At 38.1% G+C, this 21,600-nt stretch overlaps 2 protein-coding genes across 2 annotated transcripts; one reads left to right on the top strand and one right to left on the bottom strand.

Annotated features, from left to right (window-relative positions):
- The first annotated feature begins 292 nt into the window (after positions 1-292).
- On the top strand, positions 293-1,290 carry LOC133255404 (olfactory receptor 4F6-like). Its single transcript, XM_061429859.1, has one exon. It carries the CDS (start codon positions 293-295, stop codon positions 1,229-1,231), a length of 939 nt encoding a protein of 312 aa, XP_061285843.1. The 3' UTR covers positions 1,232-1,290.
- Positions 1,291-6,615: 5,325 nt separating this feature from the next.
- LOC133255405 (olfactory receptor 4F3/4F16/4F29-like) lies at positions 6,616-7,551 on the bottom strand. The gene has a single exon (XM_061429860.1). It carries the CDS (start codon positions 7,549-7,551, stop codon positions 6,616-6,618), a length of 936 nt encoding a protein of 311 aa, XP_061285844.1.
- Positions 7,552-21,600: the final 14,049 nt, after the last annotated feature.

Here is a 21,600-nt window from a genome sequence, read left to right on the forward strand (position 1 = left end):
TCCTCCCTTCATGGTATTCCAGGGCACTCCTATCCTTCCTCTCATAACCCTTTTGATTTGGCAGAATATTTTAATTCTTTTATCAAAACCTAGGGAGGCAGGGGAGTAAGAAGCAGTGCTTTGTGGCAAATAATTACTGCATATTTTCTGCAACTACAGTTTAAGGGATTATATTATAGGTGTTTGGTTCTGTGAATTAAGGCAGTATTTTCATGTGATCACTGACTCTCAAATTTGATTTCTTTTCTATTCTTTTTCAAGTAAAATTGAGTCACCTCTGTTTGCAGAGACAATGGGTGGAGCCAACTGCTCTGTGGTGTCTGAGTTTGTGTTCCTGGGACTCTCCGATTCCTGGGAGATCCAGCTTCTTCTTTTCCTTTTCTTCTCTGTGTTCTACATGGCAAGCCTGATGGGAAACTTCCTTGTTATGTTATCTGTGAGTGCTGACACTAGCTTGCACTCCCCCATGTATTTCCTGCTGGCCAACCTCTCCTTTCTTGACATGGGGTTTTGCTCTACTACTGCTCCCAAAATGATTTATGACCTTTTCAGAAAACACAAAGCCATCTCTTTTGGGGGTTGCCTAACTCAGATCTTCTTTATTCATGACACTGGGGGCACAGAAATGGTGCTGCTCATTGCCATGGCCTTTGACAGATATGTGGCCATATGCAAACCTCTCCACTACCTGACCATTATGAGCCCACGAATGTGTGTTTTGATTTTGGCTGCTGCCTGGGTCCTTGGCCTCATCCACTCAGTGGCCCAACTGGCTTTTGTCATAGACTTGCCATTCTGTGGTCCTAATGTACTGGACAGCTTTTATTGTGACCTCCCCCAACTCATTAAACTTGCTTGCACAGAGACCTATAAACTAGAGTTCATGGTCACTGCCAACAGTGGACTCATCTCCATGGGTTCCTTCTTCATATTGATTATTTCCTACATCTTCATTCTGGTCACTGTTTGGAAACACTCCTCAGGTAGTGTATCCAAGGCCCTCTCCACCTTGTCAGCTCACGTCACTGTAGTGGTCTTATTCTTTGGGCCATTAATCTTCTTCTACACCTGGCCCTTCCCTTCATCACACTTGGACAAGTTCCTTGCTATCTTTGATGCAGTGCTCACTCCTTTTCTGAATCCAGTCATCTACACATTCAGGAACAAGGAGATGAAAGCAGCAATGAAGAAACTCTGCCATCAGCTTGTGAGTTACAGCAAGATGTCCTAAATACTCTAAAGATAAAAGACATTTAGCTCTACCCTTAATGACAACAGAAAAAATGTCATTTCAGGCCTCTATTAATTTTATGTACTAGATAATATTTAGGCATTTTTCATGTTGCTATATACCAAATAAATAAGGAGAAAAAGAGCTAACATCGCAGTTTCTATTTTTCCAACTTCTGTTGCACTTTTATATAAATTATTTTATTTAATATTTATGATAACTCTGGGTGGTTTTTATTTTTTTTTAATAATTAAGAAATGCTTGACTCATTCTCTGTATAATTACTATGCAAAATACCTCAAACAAAAGTTGATTATCATCTTAATCCTCCACTTCCAATTTTCTTATCCATAAAAATGTGCCAAGCAGAGAATAACAATCAGTGTTGGAAAGTAATATGTTATTCCTCAGAATGGAAGGAAATATTAATATTTGCAAATGATGAGACCAGCAAGGGATTTGTCTCCAAAATTTATGAATGGTTCATATGGCTCAATATCCAAAAAACAAACAATCTAATCAAAAAATGGGTGGAAGATCTAAATAGATGTACAGATGCCAAGAGGCACATGAAAGATGCTCAACTTCACTAATTGTTGGAGAAATGTAGATCAAAACTACAATGAGGTATCACCTCACATGGGTCAGAATGACCATCATCAAAAAACCCACAAACAACAAATGCTGGAGTGGATGTGGAGAAGGGGGAACCTTCTTGTACTGTTGGTAGGAATATAAATTGATACAGCCACTATGGAGGTTCCTTAAAAAACTAAAAATAGAACTATCATATGACCCAGCAATCCACTACTGGGCATATACTCAGAAAACCATAATTCAAAAAGACACAAGCATCCCAATGTTCATGCAGCACCATTTACAACAGCCAGGACATGGAAACAACCTAAATGACCATTGACGAATGGATAAAGAAAATGTGGTACATACATACAATGGAGTATTACTCAGCAGTAAAAAGGAATGAAGCTAGATCATTTGTAGAGACATGGATGGATCTATAGTCTGTCATACAGTGTGAAGTAAGAAAGAAAGAGAAAAACAAATATTATATATTCATGTATATATGTGAAATTTAAAAAAATGGTACAGATGAACCTATTTGCTAGGCAGGAATAGATACAGAAACACAAAGAACAGACATATGGACACAGGGTCAAGGAGGAAGAGAGGTGGCATGGTCTGGGATATTGGGATTGACATATATACACTACCATGTGTAAAATAGATGGCTAGTGGGAACCTGTTGTATAGCACAGGGAGCTTATCTCGGTGCTCTTTGGTGACATAGATGACATAGTCCCTTCCTGACCCAGGGACTGAACACACATCTCCTGCACTGGCAAGTGGATTCTTTTCCACACAGTACAAATCTTTTATGAGAGATGATTATATGAATAAAGAGTTTAAATATTCTTAAATCCTACTAATTCTATATCAAGCTATAAAAGAAGTAATATTAAATACAGATGGGGTAGAGAAAAGAATTTTCAAAGCACAGCAAAAAATTTAACATAATCTTAATTGATCAACAGAAAAATAAAAAAATATAATTATGATAGAGTTATATAATGCAATTCTATATATGCATTTTAAATTATTTTGTATTACAATATTTAATAATGTAAAAGAATTCCCACAATATTCTGAAAAAGTCAGGTTAACAATGTAGAGACCATAAAATCACAATTGTGTAAATGTATATTTATGTAGGCATAGAAAAATACTAGAAATAAATATGCCAGTACATTACTCATAATTATATCCAGATGGTAATTTTTATGGGTAATTTCTATTTTGATCTCTAATATCCATATATATCTAACAGAATGAGCATATTTCTATTTTATTAACAACTATAATATTTTCTTAAAGAAATAAGAAAACAGGTATTTCACATCATAAGTAATTGAAAGAATTACTTCAAATCAAAGATGTACTTATCAATACTTTTTCGACTGTAAATGACATAATCACAACTTAAGCTTACGCAAGAGGATGGATGTACTGGCTTATTTAACAGCTCAGCTAGTAATCAAACTGAGTGCAAAAGCTGAATGTCCAAGACAGCTAGAATTAAGAACTTGAATACCACCAAACCTAAACACTACATCTTCTTCTCTACCACATCTTTAAAAAAAAAAAAAAATTTCAGGAATCTCCACACTGTTCTCCATAGTGGCTGTACTAGTTTGCATTCCCACCAACAGTGTAAGAGGGTTCCCTTTTCTCCACACCCTCTCCAGCATTTATTGCTTGTAGACTTTTGGATCGCAGCCGTCCTGACTGGTGTGAAATGGTACCTCATAGTGGTTTTGATTTGTATTTCTCTGATAATGAGTGATGTTGAGCATCTTTTCATGTGTTTGTTAGCCATCTGTATGTCTTCTTTGGAGAAATGTCTATTTAGTTCTTTGGCCCATTTTTTGATTAGGTCATTTATTTTTCTGGAGTTGAGCTGTAGGAGTTGCTTGCATATTTTTGAGATTAGTTGTTTGTCAGTTGCTTCATTTGCTATTATTTTCTCCCATTCTGAAGGCTGTCTTTTCACCTTGCTAATAGTTATAATAGCCAGGACATGGAAGCAACCTAGATGTCCATCAGCAGATGAATGGATAAGAAAGCTGTGGTACATATACACAATGGAGTATTATTCAGCCATTAAAAAGAATACATTTGAATCAGTTCTAATGAGGTGGGTGAAACTGGAGCCTATTATACAGAGTGAAGTAAGCCAGAAAGAAAAACACCAATACAGTATAGTAACGCATATATATGGAATTTAGAAAGATGGTAACAATAACCCTGTGTACGAGACAGCAAAAGAGACACTGATGTATAGAACAGTCTTATGGACTCTATGGGAGAGGGAGAGGGTGGGAAGATTTGGGAGAATGGCATTGAAACATGTATAATATCATGTATGAAACGAGTTGCCAGTCCACGTTCAATGCACGATACTGGATGCTTGGGGCTAGTGCTCTGGGACGACCCAGAGGGATGGTATGGGGAGGGAGGAGGGAGGAGGGTTCAGGATGGGGAACACATGTATACCTGTGGCGGATTCATTTTGATATTTGGCAAAACTAATACAATTTTGTAAAGTTTAAAAATAAAATGAAAAAAAAATTATTCCAGATTCAATTTCTAACAGGAGGAAATACGATTACCAGTAATTTCTACACATCACACTCCAAAAAGGACTTAGGCTTGGTTTCTCTACTCCCAAGTCTAACATCCTGGGGAGAAGCTCAGATTTGGACCTCTGTGGTCAGAGACATACTTGCACTATTCAACTGTGGCTTGGAGATATGTCATTATGACTTGTTCAGAAGCCCAACCTTTGAAAAAACAGTAGTGGTCAGAGAGGTAGGATCTACATGTCTTCTTCTAATCATACCACACAGTTACCACAAGAAAAAGATAACATTTACCAGAAGAAGAAGGTTGCTGATGTGGGCAAAGAACAGAGTAGATGTCCACTAAAAACAGGTATTATTTTAGAATAAGAAAGAATGACCTTGAAAAATTTTACATAAGATAGCAGAGAAACTCATTCACTATGTAGCTGGGGAATCTATCTATCATGGATATAGACCTGACACAAAGGCATAAAGAGAAAAGACTGAGAGGAGCAGGCATTTCTCTAAATCAACACACAAAAATAGCAAGGAATCGGAGAACCCCAGCTGGAACTACTGAATGTCGTTTAATCCATGGGACAGAAAAAGCAGTGAAACTTCCATTTCAAAAATACCACTTCAGAAAAATTATAGGGAGACTAAGAATACTGTGAGCTAATAAACTGACACTGGTATATAGGTATCAGTTTTCTAAATGTTAAAAAATAGGACTCAAAAAATGAATAAATGATATAAGGCAAAGGACAAAAGAGAAAGCTAGGAAATTATAAAGTGAAATAAATTAGAAGGTAAATAAGGACCACTTATAAGACAATAGTAAGACTGATTAACTGGTTAAGAGGTATGGTGTCTATATAAGGATGTATATGGCTCAGTCATTTGCACTACAGGTTTGAGACTGGACCTTGGTTCCTCTTTGTTGAAATGAGTATGAATTGAAATTTCTAAATCTATTGATGTAAATCCCTCATTCCTATAAAATAGGATATGATCATATATAAAACACTTCCCAAACTAAAGTTTAGCTTGCTGTGCTGTGCTGTGCTCAGTCGTGTCTGACTCTACAACTCCATGGACTGTGGTTCTACCAGGCTCCTCTGTCCATGGAATTCTTCAGGCAAGAATACTTGAGTGGGTTGCCATTTCCCACTCCAGGGGATCTTCCTGACCCAGGAACTGAACTTGCATCTCTTACATCTTCTGTACTGGCAGGTGAATTCTTTGGAATTCTTTATCACTAGCACTACCTGGAAATCTTGCAAGGACTCAAATCATCCAAATGCAACAGGAATAATCATGCCAACAGAAGGAAAAGGCGGAGCATGGCTAGTTACTTATGGAAATAATAATACATATGTAAGAGCATAGGGGTTACATAGCCTTGAACATAGTATGAACAATAACCAAAGGTAAATCTTGTGATGACCAGCCAGCACAGTCAAGATAAAAGGCCTGACCTAAGGATCCTATTTTCTAATTGTAATGACAATCATATCCTGGTGTGAAGAAATAGGCATTAAGTATCAAATCTGATATAATTAATATTTTAATAATTATACTAACTTTTCTTGCTCTGAATTCCTGTTCATTATTATTATCACTGCTTAACTTCTCTGAAATTTCCCTACAATGAAATAGTGAGTTACAGGTATGTGGAAGTTCAAACTACTTGACTGATTTTTTTGTGACAAATTAATAAATGGGCATCTTGGTGTATATATTTTGATCTAGTATTAATTTACCTAGTATCAATCAGAATTCCCTTATATAACCCATTCTGACACTGAAGATACTCAGTTTTGAAGTTTGCTGCTACTGCTGCTAAGTTGCTTCAGTCGTGTCTGACTCTGTGCGACCCCATGGACTGCAGCCTACCAGGCTCCTCCATCCATGGGATTTTCCAGGCAAGAGTACTGGAGTGTGTTGCCATTGCTTTCTCCTGTGTTTTGAAGTCTAGTCCATAGTAAATTCATCAGATTGAATTGCAATGTCTCTTGAGAGACAAACATTTGGCATTCCCCAGAAGAAACTTTTTACTACACCACATGCTTCCTCCAACCATAGGCAGCAACACAATTTCTCAGCTAAGATTTTTATAAGAATCATATTATTTTAATCTGGGAAACCTAAATGTGTATGTGATACCTGGAAACTCCTGATGTTAAAATAATAGAAATATAACATTACTTCAAGTTGATAAGGAAACCTTATACTTTCTGTCATTTAAGAAATCATTCTGTAAATAATAAATTGACTGCACACTTTCCTCATTGCCACTTTCATTTCTTTGTTCCTCAATGTATAGATGACTGAATTTAAAAAAGGAGTGAGAACTACATCAAAAACAGCAAGGAATTTGTCTAGGTGTGATGTGGGGTGAGGCCAGATGTAAACAAAGATGCAAGGACCGAAGAACAAAATCACCACCATGACATGAGTTGACAAAGTGGAGAGGGCCTTAGACGAGCTACCTGAAGAGTGTTTCCGAACAGTGATGAGGATAAAAATGTAGGAGACAATCAATATGAAGAATGATCCCAGGGATATGAATCCACTGTTGGTTGTGACCATGAACTCCAGCCTGTAGGTATCTGTGCAGGCAAGTTTGATGAACCAAGGAAAGTCACAGTAAAAGCTGTCTAATACATTAGAGCCACAGAATGGCAATTTTATAACAAAACCCAGTTGAACCACAGAGTGAATCAAGCCAATTATCCATGCAGCAACCAGGAGCAAAATACACATTTTTTGACTCATAATAGAGAAATAGTGGAGAGGCTTACATATGGCAATGTATCTGTCAAAGGCCATGGCGATAAGCAGCACCATCTCCACCCCAGCAATGACATGGATGAAGAAGATTTGAGTGATGCAGCCACTAAAGGAGATGACTTTACGTTTTTTGAAAAGATCATGAATCATCTTGGGAGAAATGACAGAAGAAAATCCCAGGTCAATGAAGGACAGGTTGGCCAACAGAAGGTACATGGGGGAGTGTAAGTGAGGGTTCATCATCACAGTGAGAATGATAAGGGAGTTTCCCATCATGCTTGCCACACAAAAAATGGAGGAGAACACAAAAAGGAGTTGGCTCTCCCAGAAATTGGTGAGTCCCAGGAACACGAACTCTGACACCATAGAGTGATTCGCTCCATCCATTGCTTTATCAGCTTGAATGTTTCCAGATAAGAGAAAAGGAAATATCAATGAAAATAAGAATGTTAATAAAGTTCAATATTATAATGATTATATAAGAAACTTCATGCTGTGAAGATTATATATCCCTTAAATTCTTTCTCAGGGCCATATCATCACTAAAAAAGCATTTTATCTGTGTTTACTTAAAGCAGTTGAGTCACTTTCATATGCAACGTACCTTTCACCACCTCCCCCAGAACTACTCATCTATAAACAAGAGAATGGAACAAATAAGATAATAGATGTTCATAGCAAGGACTGGGAGGGGCAGGAAAGGTGGTGCAGTGCACTACAAAGAGAAAAAGAAAGAGGAGGTGGAGATGGCATTTGCCAGAACACATTTGTTCTGTTTTTTAATTGTTCATAGAACAATTCTTCAACCATTCAAGTTGTCTCATTTCTTAACCTCACTTCATCTTAGGCACAAAATATCTGTTATAATCTATCTTACAATCACATTTACGATCATACCTACAATCGCATTTGCAATTCACACAAAGCCCACAGACAGAAGTGAACATAAGAGAGCCAAGCATGGGGCATAGAGGTGACTCTGGAGTCTGACATGAAAGTCTGTCCAATGAAAGAATAGAATGGATATTCACGCCACACGGTATTTGCATGGGCAACCAGATGTATAAGTGAAAGTATCTAGTTTGTGATTAGCAGCCAGCATATGGCCAAGATATATATGGTTGGTGGGGAAGCAGGGTTGTTATGAGGAGTCAAAGAATTTAAGGAAGCCAGTTTGATTTATCTGACAAGATTCTTCACCATCTCTGAGGTTTGTGAACTTTGTTTAGAGCTATAGGAGTCTTAATCTTTTAGAATTTGTTGGAGATGAAGAAATGCACACTCATGTCATAGTTGTCCATTGTCCCTCTCCTGTCGCCCCCTCTGCCTTAGCCCCATTTCCCTCCTTATCTCATCTCTCTCTGCTTCAAGTCACCCAACTGTCTGGGATCTGATATCAAATCTCTTTCGTAACCCCAACTCTGGACTATTACATGAATCTCTCTAGTTCTTACCCATGTTTGCATTTACCAAATAGAAAATATATTCTCTTTCCTGTGGGTCAAACACTTCTGTGTCTCAGCCCTTCTGCTTCCTTAGTATTTATATACAGCTAGAAGATGAGATGTATAGAAAAAAGAGGGAGATTGAAGCATAAATAGTGAAGAGCTGGTAAAGGTACGTGAATGCACAAAAAGCCTCAGACCTGGAATCTCAGCAAGAGAAACCCACCAACAGAAAGAAAGAAAAAAAAATCCCAAAGCTCTGCCTTTTAATGTGTGTTTATATACCTCAGTTATGCATGATTAGTGAAATTGATCATAAAACTATTATTCCACAAACCTCATTAGTGCCCACCTAGTCCAGGAAGGAACCTAGGTTTTCTAGTACACATATGTCTTTGGATTCTGATTAAAATAAGAAAATTTAAGCCAAACCTATATCTAGTTAATCCAAAACAGTAACCACTAGTCACATGTAGCTAACAGTAGCAACTAATTACTAGCTCATTATTAAATAAAACTAAAAATCTATTTCCTCAGTTGCCCTGGGCACATTTAATAGTCACATATAGCTAGCAATCATGCATTGGCTTGTGCAATACCGGACATTTCCAATCACTGCTCATCATTTAAAGGTAAATCAAAATCCCATTTCCTCCATCAAAATACCATTTCCCCAGTAATTCTATATTATATTAATCTTTTCCTTTTCATATTCCTAGAAGTCAGGAAACAAATTTTAATTGAAAAACAATAATTCCCTATATAAAAATAAGCCACAATATGTAGCCTCATAGGAGAAGCTCCGGATGTTTTTTTTAATTTTGTTTTGTTAATGTTGGCCAGGAAGGATAAACAAGAGTCCACTGGGAAATTTACAGACAACTTTACAAAGGAGAAAGGATCTGATGTGAGTTTTTAAAAATTAGTAAGAGTTTAATAAGCTGAGAGGAGGCCGGAGGGCATTCTAAGAAGATATAATAATCGATGCCTTATTTAGGGGGCAAATCCTTTGCAACTTATCATAATTCTTCAATGGTTTCAATTTTATAGATTCTGTTTCCCCAAATGCACTGCAAGTTTGAGGAGGATAAATACCATTTCTTCTGGCTCTTTTGTTTCCTAAAACAGATAATGAAATAAATAGCAAAGATGTCTTGATTGTCTAGACAATAAAACTCTGAAATAAAGCTCATCTTTTCAGGACCATAATTTTCCACAGTCCCTGTTTTTCTGATCTACCATCTTTTTCCGTTAAGTCCAGCAGGCATAAGGGAAGTTTCCAAAATCAAACTGAGCACTAATGTTTTTCCCAACCACTTTTAAGAGAATACCGGATATCCTTGCTATAAACTTCCAGCTATATAATAGGGCAGCCTCATCTCAAGAGAGGTTTATAGTGGTCCACAGTTTAACTTCTGAAGGTTTATAGTGGTCCACGGTTTAACTTCTGAAGTTTCTAAAAATAACAAGCATGTAAAAGGAAAGAGAGAGAGAGACAGAAAGAGAGAAGCAAAGAGTTTCTGATAGCAGGGAATTTATAGTTTCTATCTGCCAGTCTTCATATATAATTAGTCACCTTACATGCCATTCTTAAAGTCAGAAAAGAAAATACAGATATTTTTCACCATACTTTAAAAACTTCTGAAATATTTAATGATAGAATTTTAGAGCTGGAGACACATAGATACACTATTTATGTGGCACATATTTCCTTATATTTGATCCACCTATTGGTGGATATTTCTGATAATAGGACTGTTTTCATTCACAGATGAGTAATCCCAAATTCAGAGAAGTTAGAAAATTACTGAAAAACGAAAAAAATAAAAAGAAAGAATCAACCATTTTGATTCCAAATACATGGCTACTTGGCTGCTGCTGCTGCTAAGTCACTTCAGTCGTGTCCGACTCTGTGCGACCCCATAGACGGCAGCCCACCAGGCTCCCCGTCCCTGGGATTCTCCAGGCAAGAACACTGGAGTGGGTTGCCATGTCCTTCTCCAATGAATCCAAATATCATTATTTGTTCATGATCTAAAAACTACTATTATAAATTTTAAATAAGAATTCAGAAAAATGTATACCTGAATCTTATACAATGCATTAATTATATCTCAATAAAAATGTGAATAAAAGAATCCTAATTTACTCAGAAAAATTTTCTATCCTAAACACATAAGCATTTACACATACATAAATTAACTTACCTAAAATTTCACACCTACCAGAGGCAGAATCTAGACTTAAATCCCCATGTTATTGCTACAGGTTGAGGGGAAGGGAGAAAGATGATTGCTGATTAGAATGGGAAAGAATCAAAATATACCAAGGTTTTGATATCAGTAAAAGATTTACCAAAATCTCAGGGGACCACTTATTCATTAAAAGCCATAATCGTTGATAGGCAAGAAAGATTCCCGCTAGAAACAAAAATTTGAAAGTCCTAATATTTGAAGTCACAGGGGAAATTTTCTGTTTAAAGAATAATATCTAAAGAGATAAAGTTAATGGAGAAACCATACATGGTCCCAAAAGATCACGTACCTTGTATTTGTCATCATCATCATTATATTATGATTACCACTATTTTATATATGTTATTTGTCCTTTAAATCCTGTTCAGGGCAGTCCTAAGATGGCAGAGGACAGAATGGGGAGGCCACTTTCTCCCCTACAAATTCATCAAAAGAACATTTGAACGCTAAGTAAATTCCACAAAACAACTTCTGAATGCTGGTAGAGGACATCAGGCACCCAGAACAGCAGCTCATTGTCTTTGAAAGGAGGTAGGAAAAAATATAAAAGATAAAAAGAGAGACAAAAGAGGTAGGGACAGAGATCCGTCCCAGGAAGGGAGTCTTAAAAAAGAGAGGTTTCAAAACACCAGGAAACACTCTCACTGGCAAGTCTGTGGTGAGCCTTGGAACCTCAGAGGGCAGCATAACCGAGAGGAAAAATAAATAACTAATTAAAACCCACAGATTACTGTGCCCAATGGTAACTCCCAGCGGAGAAGCAGTGCAAACGCCCGCATCCACCACTAGCAAGCGGGGGCTGGGCAGGAAGGCAAGGGCTGCATTGCTTAAAGACCAGGACTGAATGCCCCGAGGCCAATCTGAGGGAACTAACTTGAGATAGCAAACCAAACTGCTGCTGCTGCTGCTAAGTCGCTTCAGTCATGTCCGACTCTCTGCGACCCCATAGACTGCAGCCCACCAGGCTCCCCTGTCCCTGGGATTCTCCAGGCAAGAACACCAGAGCGGGTTGCCATTTCCTTCTCCAATGCGTGAAAGTGAAAAGTGAAAGTGAAGTCGCTCAGTCGTGTTCGACTCTTAGCGACCCCATGGACTGCAGCCTACCAGGCTCCTCTGTCCATGGGATTTTCCAGGCAAGAGTACTGGAGTGGGGTGCCATTGCCTTCTCCCAGCAAACCAAACTGTGGGACAGCAATTCCGTGAAAAGCCCTAACCTAAGACACAGCCAGGCCCGCTCACAGAACAAAGCACTGAGCACAGCTAGCCGGCTGTGGACTGACCCATCCCCCGCTGGAGACAGGGAGGCAAGGGCAGCCAGAGCCGGGAGGGGGCAATCGCAGCCCCAGAGAGGCATCATCTACCAAACTGCAAGCAGGCTTCATTGCTAACCAAGACTTCCTGGGATTCTGGACGGTCGACATCCGCCAGGAGGGTTGCCGCCAGAGATCAGCTCCCCAGAAGAGACACACGGCACACCTGAGAAGGTGCGCAAGTTGTACACTCAGAAAACTGAGCGGCAGGGACGAGGGAGGAGATAAGTCACAGCAACCGCGCTAGCCAAGCACCTGGTCACCTGAGCTGCTCGGACCTGGGAAGGGCAGAAAACACAGGCTCAGCCGAGTCTGCGCCTTTGTGGAGTACCTGAGTACCTGAACCTGAGTGGCTTAGACCTGGGAAGTGCATACAACCCAGGGCTGACCTCAGACAGTTCCCGGCAGAGCAGCCTAGAGCCTAAGCAGTGTAACAGGGAAATCACACATGCCGTGAGCAGGGGCAAACCCAGTGTGGACAAGACACTGAGCAGAGCACACACCAGTGTTATTTGTTTGCAGTGTTCCTCCCTCCCCACAGCACTACTGAACAAGTGAGCCTAAAAAAGTGACCACCTTTGCCCCCTTGTGTCAGGGTGGAAGTTAGACACTGAAGAGACCAGCAAACAGCAGAAGCCAAAACAAACAGAGGGAACAGCCTTGGAAGTGACGGGTGCAATAGATTAAAACCCTGTAGTTAGCACCGACTACATAGGAAGGGGCCTATAGATCTTGAGAAATATAAGCCGGATCAAGGAACTATCTGAAAATGAACTGACCCCACACTGTTCACAACACCAGAGAAAGTCCTAGATATATTTTTACAATTATCATTTTTTAATTAAAATTTTTTTTTCATTTTTAAGTCCTCTATTACTCCTTAAATTTTCATTTTTATATCCTACTATTACTTTGCAAAAAAAAAAAAAAAAAAACCTTTTTTTAAAGCAAACTTCATATATATATATATTAATAATTTTTGTGACTTTGTTTTTCTAATTAATATTGTATTTTTGAGAATTCAACCTCTACTCTAGATTTTTAATCTTTGCTTTTTGGTATTTGTTATCAATTTTGTACCTTTAAGAATCCAATCTTCAGTACCCATTTTTACTTGGGAGAGAGATTACTGGCTTGACTGCTCTCTACCCATTTGGACTCTCCTTTTTCTTCACCAGGTCACCTCTATCTCCTCCCTCCCTCTTCTCTTCTCTACCCAACTCTGTAAATCTCTTTGTGTGTTCTGGACTTTGGAGAACACCTAGGGAACTGATTACTGGCTAGATCTGTCTCTCTCCTTTTGATTCCCCCCTTTATCCTCCTGGTCACCTCTGTCTCCTTCCTCCCTCTTCTCTTCTCTGTATAACTCCGTGAACATCTCTGAGCGGTCCAGACTGTGGAGAGCACATAAGGAAGTGATTACTGGCTAGCTTGCTCTCCTCTCTTTTGATTCCCCCTCTTCTCCTCCTGGTCACCTTTATCTCCCTCCTCTCTCTTCTTCTCTCCATGTAACTCTGTGAACCTCTCTGGGTGTCCCTCACTGTGGAGAAACTTTTCATCTTTAATCTATATGTTTTATCATCAGTGCTGTATAGATGGAGAAGTCTTTAGGCTACTGTAAGAATAAGACTGAAAACCAGAGGCAGGAGGCTTCAGTCCAAATCCTGAGAACACCAGAGAACTCCTGACTCCAGGGAACATTAATCAATAGGAGCTCATCAAATGCTTCCATACCTACACTGAAACCAAGCACTACCCAAGGGCCAACAAGTTCAGAGCAAGACATACCAAGCAAATTCTCCAGCAACACAGGCACATAGCCTTGAGCTTCAATATACAGGCTGCCCAAAGTCACACCAAACCCACTGACATCTCATAACTCATTACTGGACACTTCATTGGACTCCAGAGAGAATAAATCCAGCTCCACCCACCAGAACACGGACACAAGCTTCCCTAACCAGGAAACCTTGACAAGCCACCCGTACAATCCCACCCACAGTGAGGAAACTCCAGAATAAAGAGAACTCCTCAAACTGTCAGAATACAGAAAGGCCACCCCAAACACCACAATATAAACAAGATGAAGAGGCAGAGAAATACCCAGCAGGTAAAGGAACAGGATAAATACCCACCAAACCAAACAAAAGAGGAAGAGATAGGGAATCTACCTGATTCAGAATTCTGAATAATGATAGTGAAAATGATCCAAAATCTTGAAAACAAAATGGAGTTACAGATAAATAGCCTGGCGACAAGGATTGAGAAGATGCAATAAAAGTTTAACAAGGACCCAGAGGAAATAAAAAAGTCAATATATTGAATAATGCAATAAATTTGAGATAAAAAACACTCTGGAGGGAACCAACAGTAGAATAATGGAGGCAGAAGATAGGATAAGTGAGGTAGAAGATAGAATGGTATAGGAATAAATGAAAGAGAGGAAAAAAGAAAAATGAATTGAAAGAAATGATGACAATTTCAGAGACCTCTTGGACAAAGTTAAACACCCCAACATTCGAATCATAGGAGTCTCAGAAGAAGAAGACAAAAAGAAAGACCATGAGAAAATACTTGAGGAGATAATAGTTGAAAAGTTCCCTAAAATGGGGAAGGAAATCACCACCCAAGTCCAAGAAACCCAAGAGTCCCAAACAGGATAAACCCAAAGCAAAACACCCCAAGACACATATTAAGCAAATTAACAAAGATGAAACACAGAGAACAAATATTAAAAGCAGCAAGGGAAAAACAACAAATAACACACAAGGGGATTCCCTTAAGGATAACAGCTTATTTTTCAATAGAAACTCTTCAGGCCAGGAAGGAATGGAAGGACATACTTAAAGTGATGAAAGAAAATAACCTACAGCCCAGATTACTGTACCCAGCAAGGATCTCATTCCAATATGAAGGAGAAATCAAAAGCTTTACAGATAAGCAAAAGCTGAGAGAATTCAGCACCACCAAACCAGCTCTCCAACAAATGCTAAAGGATCTTCTCTAGACAGGAAACACAGAAAAGGTGTATAAACTCGAACCCAAAACAATAAAGTAAATGGCAATGGGATCATACTTATCAATAATTACCTTAAATGTAAATGGGTTGAATGCCCCAACCAAAAGACAAAGACTGGCTGAATGGATACAAAAACAAGACTCTTATATATATTGTCTACAAGAGACCCACCTCGAAACAAGGGACACATACAGACTGAAAGTGAAGGGCTGGAAAAAGATATTCCACACAAATAGAGACCAAAAGGAAGCAGGGCTAGCAATACTCATATCAGATAAAATAGACTTTAAAACAAAGGCTATGAAAAGAGACAAAGAAGGACACTACATAATGATCAAAGGATCAACCCAAGAAGAAGATATAACAATTATAAATATACACGCACCCAACATAGGAGCACCGCAATATGTAAGACAAATGCTAAGTATGAAAGGGGAAATTAATAATAACACAATAATAGTGGGAGACTTTAATACCACACTCATATCTATGGATAGATCAACTAAACAGAAAATTAACAAGGAAACACAAACTTTAAATGATACAATATGCCAGTTAGTACTAATTGATATCTATAGGACATTTCACCCCAAAACAATGAATTTCACCTTTTTCTCAAGTGCACATGGAGACTTCTCCAGAATAGATCACACCCTGGGCCATAAATCTAGCCTTGGTAAAGTCAAAAAATTGAAATCATTCCAAGCATCTTTTCTGACCACAATGCAGTAAGATTAGATGTCAATTACAGGAGAAAAACTATTAAAAATTCCAACACATGGAGGCTGAACAACACGTGGCTGAATAACCAACAAATCACAGAAGAAATCAAAAAAAATCAAAATATGCATAGAAACAAATGAAAATGAAAACACAACAACCCAAAACCTGTGGGACACTGTAAAAGCAGTGCTAAGGGGAAGGTTCATAGCAAGACAAGCTTACCTCAAGAAACAAGAAAAAAGTCAAATAAATAAATCCACACCTAAAGCAACTAGAAAAGAAAGAAATGAAGAGCCCCAGGGATAGGAGAAGGAAAGAAATCTTAAAAATTAGGGCAGATATAAATGCAAAAGAAACAAAAGAGACCATAGCAAAAATCAACTAAGCCAAAGTGATTCTTTGAGAACTGAAATAAAACTGACAAACCATTAGCCAGACTCATCAAGAAACAAGGGAGAAAAATCAAATCAACAAAATTAGAAATGAAAATGGAGAGACCACAACAGACAACACAGAAATGCAAAGGATCATAAGAGACTACTATCAGCAACTATATGCCAATAAAATGGACAAATTGGAAGAAATGGACAAATTCTTAGAAAAGTACAACTTTCCAAAACTGAACCAGGAAGAAATGGAAAATCTTAACAGACCCATCACAAGCACAGAAATTGAAACTGTAATCAGAAATCTTCCAGCAAACAAAAGCCCGGGACCAGATGGCTCCACAACTGAATTCTACCAAAAATTTAGAGAAAAGCTAACACCTATCCTATTCAAACTCTCCAGAAAATTTCAGAGGAAGGTAAACTTCCAAATTCATTCTATGAGGCCACCATCACCCTAATATCAAAACCTGACAAAGATGCCACAAAAAAAGAAAACCACAGGCCAATATCACTGATGAATATAGATGTAAAAATCTTTAACAAAATTCTAGCATTAAAAAGATCATACACCATGACCAAATGGGCTTTATCCCAGGGATGCAAGGATTCTTCAATATCTGCAAATCAATCAATGTAATACACCACATTAACAAACTGAAAAATAAAAACCATGTGATTATCTCAGTAGATGCAGAGAAAGCCTTTGACAAAATTCAACATCCATTTATGATAAAAACCCTCCAGAAGGCAGGAATAGAAGGAACATACCTCAATATAATAAAAGCTATATATGACAAACCCACAGCAAACATTATCCTCAATGGTGAAAAATTGAAAGCATTTCCCCTAAAGTCAGGAACAAGACAAGGGTACCCACTCTCACCACTACTATTCAACGTAGTTTTGGAAATTTTGGCCACAGCAATCAGAGCAGAAAAAGAAATAAAAGGAATCCAGATTGGAAAAGAAGAAGTAAAACTCTCACTGTTTGCAGATGACATGATCCTCTACATAAAAAACCCTAAAGACTCCACCAAAAAATTACTAGAGCTAATCAGTGAATATAGTAAAGTTACAGGATATAAAATCAATACAGATTAATCCCTTGCATTCCTATACACTAACAATGAGAAAACAGAAAGAGAAATTAATGAAACAATCCCATTAACCATTGCAATGAAAAGAATAAAATACTTAGAAATATATCTACCTAAAGAAACAAAATACCTATATTTAGAAAACTATAAAACACTGGTGAAAGAAATCAAAGAGGACACTAATAGATGGAGAAATATACCATGTTCATGGATTGGAAGAATCAATATAGTGAAAACAAATATATTACCCAAAGCAATCTATGAGTTCAATGCAATCCATCTACCAATGGTATTTTTCACAGAACTAGAACAAATAATTTCACATTTTGTATAGAAATACAAAAAAACGAATAGCCAAAGCAATCTTGAGAAAGAAGAATGGAACTGGAAGAATCAACCTGCCTGACTTCAGACTATAATACAAAGCTACAGTCATCAAGACAGTATGGTACTGGCACAAAGACAGAAATATAGATCAACGGAACAAAATAGAAAGCCCAGAGATAAATCTACACACCTATGGACAAAGGAGGCAAGAATATGCAATGGAGAAAAGATAATCTCTTTAACAAATGGTGCTGGGAAAACTGGTCAACCACTTGTAAAAGAATGAAACTAGAACACTTTCTAACACCGTACACAGAAATACACTCAAAATGGATTAAAGATCTAAACGTAAGACCAGAAACTATAAAACTCCTAGAGAACATAGGCAAAACACTCTCTGACATACATCATAATAGGATCCTCTATGACCCCCCTCCCAGAATATTGGAAATAAAAGCAAAAATAAACAAATGGGACCTAATTAAACTTAAAAGCTTCTGCACAACAAAGGGAACTATAAGCTAGGTGAAAAGACAGCCTTCAGAATGGGAGAGAAATAATAGCAAATGAAGCAACTGACAAAGAATTAATCTCAAAAATATATAAGCAACTCCTGCAGCTCAATTCCAGAAAAATAAACAACCCAATCAAAAAATGGGCCAAAGATCTAAACAGACATTTCTCCAAAGAAGACATACAGATGGCTAACAAACACATGAAAAGATGCTCAACATCACTCATTATCAGAGAAATGCAAATCAAAACCACAATGAGGTACCATTTCATGCCAGTCAGAATGGCTGCTATCCAAAAGTCTACAAGCAATAAATGCTGGAGAGGGTGTGGAGAAAAGGGAACCCTCTTACACTGTTGGTGGGAATGCAAACGAGTGCAGCCACTATGGAGAAAAGTATGGAGATTCCTTAAAAAACTGGAAAGAGAACTGCCATACAACCCAGCAATCCCACTGCTGGGCATACACACCAAGGAAACCAGAACTGAAAGAGACACATGTACCCCAATGTTCATCGCTGCACTGTTTATAATAGCCAAGACATGGAAGCAACCTAGATGTCCACCAGATGTCCATCCAGATGAATGGATAAGAAAGCTGTGGTACATACACACAATGGAGTATTACTCAGCCATTAAAAAGAATACATTTGAATCAGTTCTAATGAGGTGGGTGAAACTGGAGCCTATTACACAGAGTGAAGTAAGCCAGAAAGAAAAACACCAATACAGTATACTAACGCATATATATGGAATTTAGAAAGATGGTAATGATAACCCTGTATGCGAGACAGCAAAAGAGACACAGATGTATAGAAGAGTCTTTTGGACTCTGTGGGAGAGGATGAGGGTGGGATGGTTTTGGAGAATGGCATTGAAACATGCATATTATCATATGTGAAACGAATCACCAGTCCAGGTCTGATGCATGATACAGGATGCTTGGGGCTGGTGCACTGGGATGACCCAGAGGGATGGGATGGGGAGGGAGGTGGGAGATGGTTCAGGATGGGGAACATATGTACACCCATGGCAGATTCATGTCAATGTATGGCAAAATCAATACAATATTGTAAAGTAATTAGCCTACAATTAAAATAAATAAATTTATATTAAAAAAAAAAACCCTGTTCATGTGCATAACAACAAAAAACAAGGGAGAAAGGAATATCTAAGAAGTAAGGATGGCTGTCACTTTCACATATTACAAAGAGATCAAAAAGAAAAAGACTAAGAAAAAGGCATGGATTTACAGCTGGAATATATTTTCTGCCATTAAAGGTCCAGGTGAAATAAAAAACTAAAGAGAAAATATAGATTTTAGGGAGGTAACAGTGAGCAAGTGGAGAAAGGAAGACCAGAAATGACAAAATCTTAGTAACAATGTTCATCGCAGCACTGTTTATAATAGCCAGGACATGGAAGCAACCTAGATGTCCATCAGCAGATGAATGGATAAGAAAGCTATGGTACATATACACAATGGAGTATTACTCAGCCATTAAAAAGAAAACATTTGAATCAGTTCTAATGAGGTGGATGAAACTGGAGCCTATTATACAGAGTGAAGTAAGCCAGAAGGAAAAACACCAATACAGTATACTAACGCATATATATGGAATTTAGAAAGATGGTAACAATAACCCTGTGTACGAGACAGCAAAAGAGACACTGATGTATAGAACAGTCTTGTGGACTCTATGGGAGAGGGAGAGGGTGGGAAGATTTGGGAGAATGGCATTGAAGCATGTAAAATATCATGTATGAAACGAGATGCCAGTCCAGGTTCGAGGCACGATACTGGATGCTTGGGGCTAGTGCACTGGGATGACCCAGAGGGATAGTACGGGGAGGGAGGAGGGAGGAGGGTTCAGGATGGGGAACACATGTACACCTGTGGCAGATTCATTTTGATATTTGGCAAAACTAATACAATTATGTAAAGTTTAAAAATAAAATAAAATTAAAAAAAAAAAAGGTTTTGAGAAGTAAATGTGAAAAATAAGGCAGTATGCTATCTCAGTTGGTAAGGAATCTGCCTGCAATGCAGGAGACCCAGGTTGGATTCTTGGGTCAGGAAGATCCCCTGGAGAAGGAAATGGTATCCCACTCTAGTATTCTTGCCTGGAGAATCCCATGGACAGAAGAGCCTGGAAGACTACAGTCTGTGGGGTCACAAGAGTTGGACATGACTTAGTGACTTAACTACTAATTAACTACTATGCTATGTGCACAAAATTTGTAAAGGCAAAAATCTATACATAGTTAAAAAATAAATAAAATTTCCAAACAGCTATCAGAATCTTATTGAAGATGGGAATCGTGAACTTGGACAAAAGCTAGAAGGAATATTCCTGTGGCAGCATTCAGAAATACTCAGGAACCTGATATTTAGAATCTTCAAGTAGCACATTTGTTTGGCATAGTATGCAGAATGGAGTATCAGATGAGATAGAGATCCTTAGGGGCTAGAAATAATTTAACTAAATTACACTCTAGGCGATACAGCAAGTGAATCCAAAATGACCTGACATATGGAAAAAACAGAATACAGACCAGAGATCTTAAAGGCAGGGACAGCAATTGTAAGCTTATGGTACTCTTCTATCACTCCTATCTTGATTCTCAAATCTAAATTCATATTAAAAATCAACCTCACAACAATATGATCACTATAGTTAACACTGCTGTATGATATATACCAAAGTTGTTAAGAGTGTAGATCCATGTAAGTGGTATATGTCAATTATATCTCAATAAAATTAGAAGAAAAAAAAAACCTCATTTTCTTTCATGTGGCTTTCTCCATATAATTTCACTGACCCTTCCTGTACAATTTCTGCTCCTGCTCATTCTGCTACAGTCTCCCTCTCTGGAAGCCTGGGAACCTGAGAAGGACATTCTTGTGGAAGAATACAATCCACCAACCCCTCTACCCCACCTACCTAATCTATCAAAAGTTCTCAGATGGCAGCATGGTCAGGGAATCAGAGAAGCTCTACAAAATAAAATTTTCCCTGTGCATAAGCATAGCACACATCCTTCCACCCAACCTCCCTAGAACAAGAAGTTATTATTAACATATGAAACATTACCATTTTGAGAGATGTGACTAATTAGCTTTAGAAGAAAGTGGTGACCAAGCAATGCATTAGAGTTCTGGGATGCTCAGACTGAGGTCACCAGGCCAAGGGAATTGTCCCACAGGACTGTGAGGGAGAAGAAAAGGGTGTACACTTTTCTTATAAAAAAAAAATTAAAGATTAACCATTTTGATTTTTACATTATTTTTACCTTTAATTAATTTTTTTTTTTTTGCCATCTAAAGTTTATTTTCTTTCCAGATTACAAAACAGAA

Source organism: Bos javanicus, chromosome 10 (assembly GCF_032452875.1).
Source record: "Bos javanicus breed banteng chromosome 10, ARS-OSU_banteng_1.0, whole genome shotgun sequence".
NCBI classification, from domain to species: Eukaryota; Metazoa; Chordata; class Mammalia; order Artiodactyla; family Bovidae; genus Bos; species Bos javanicus.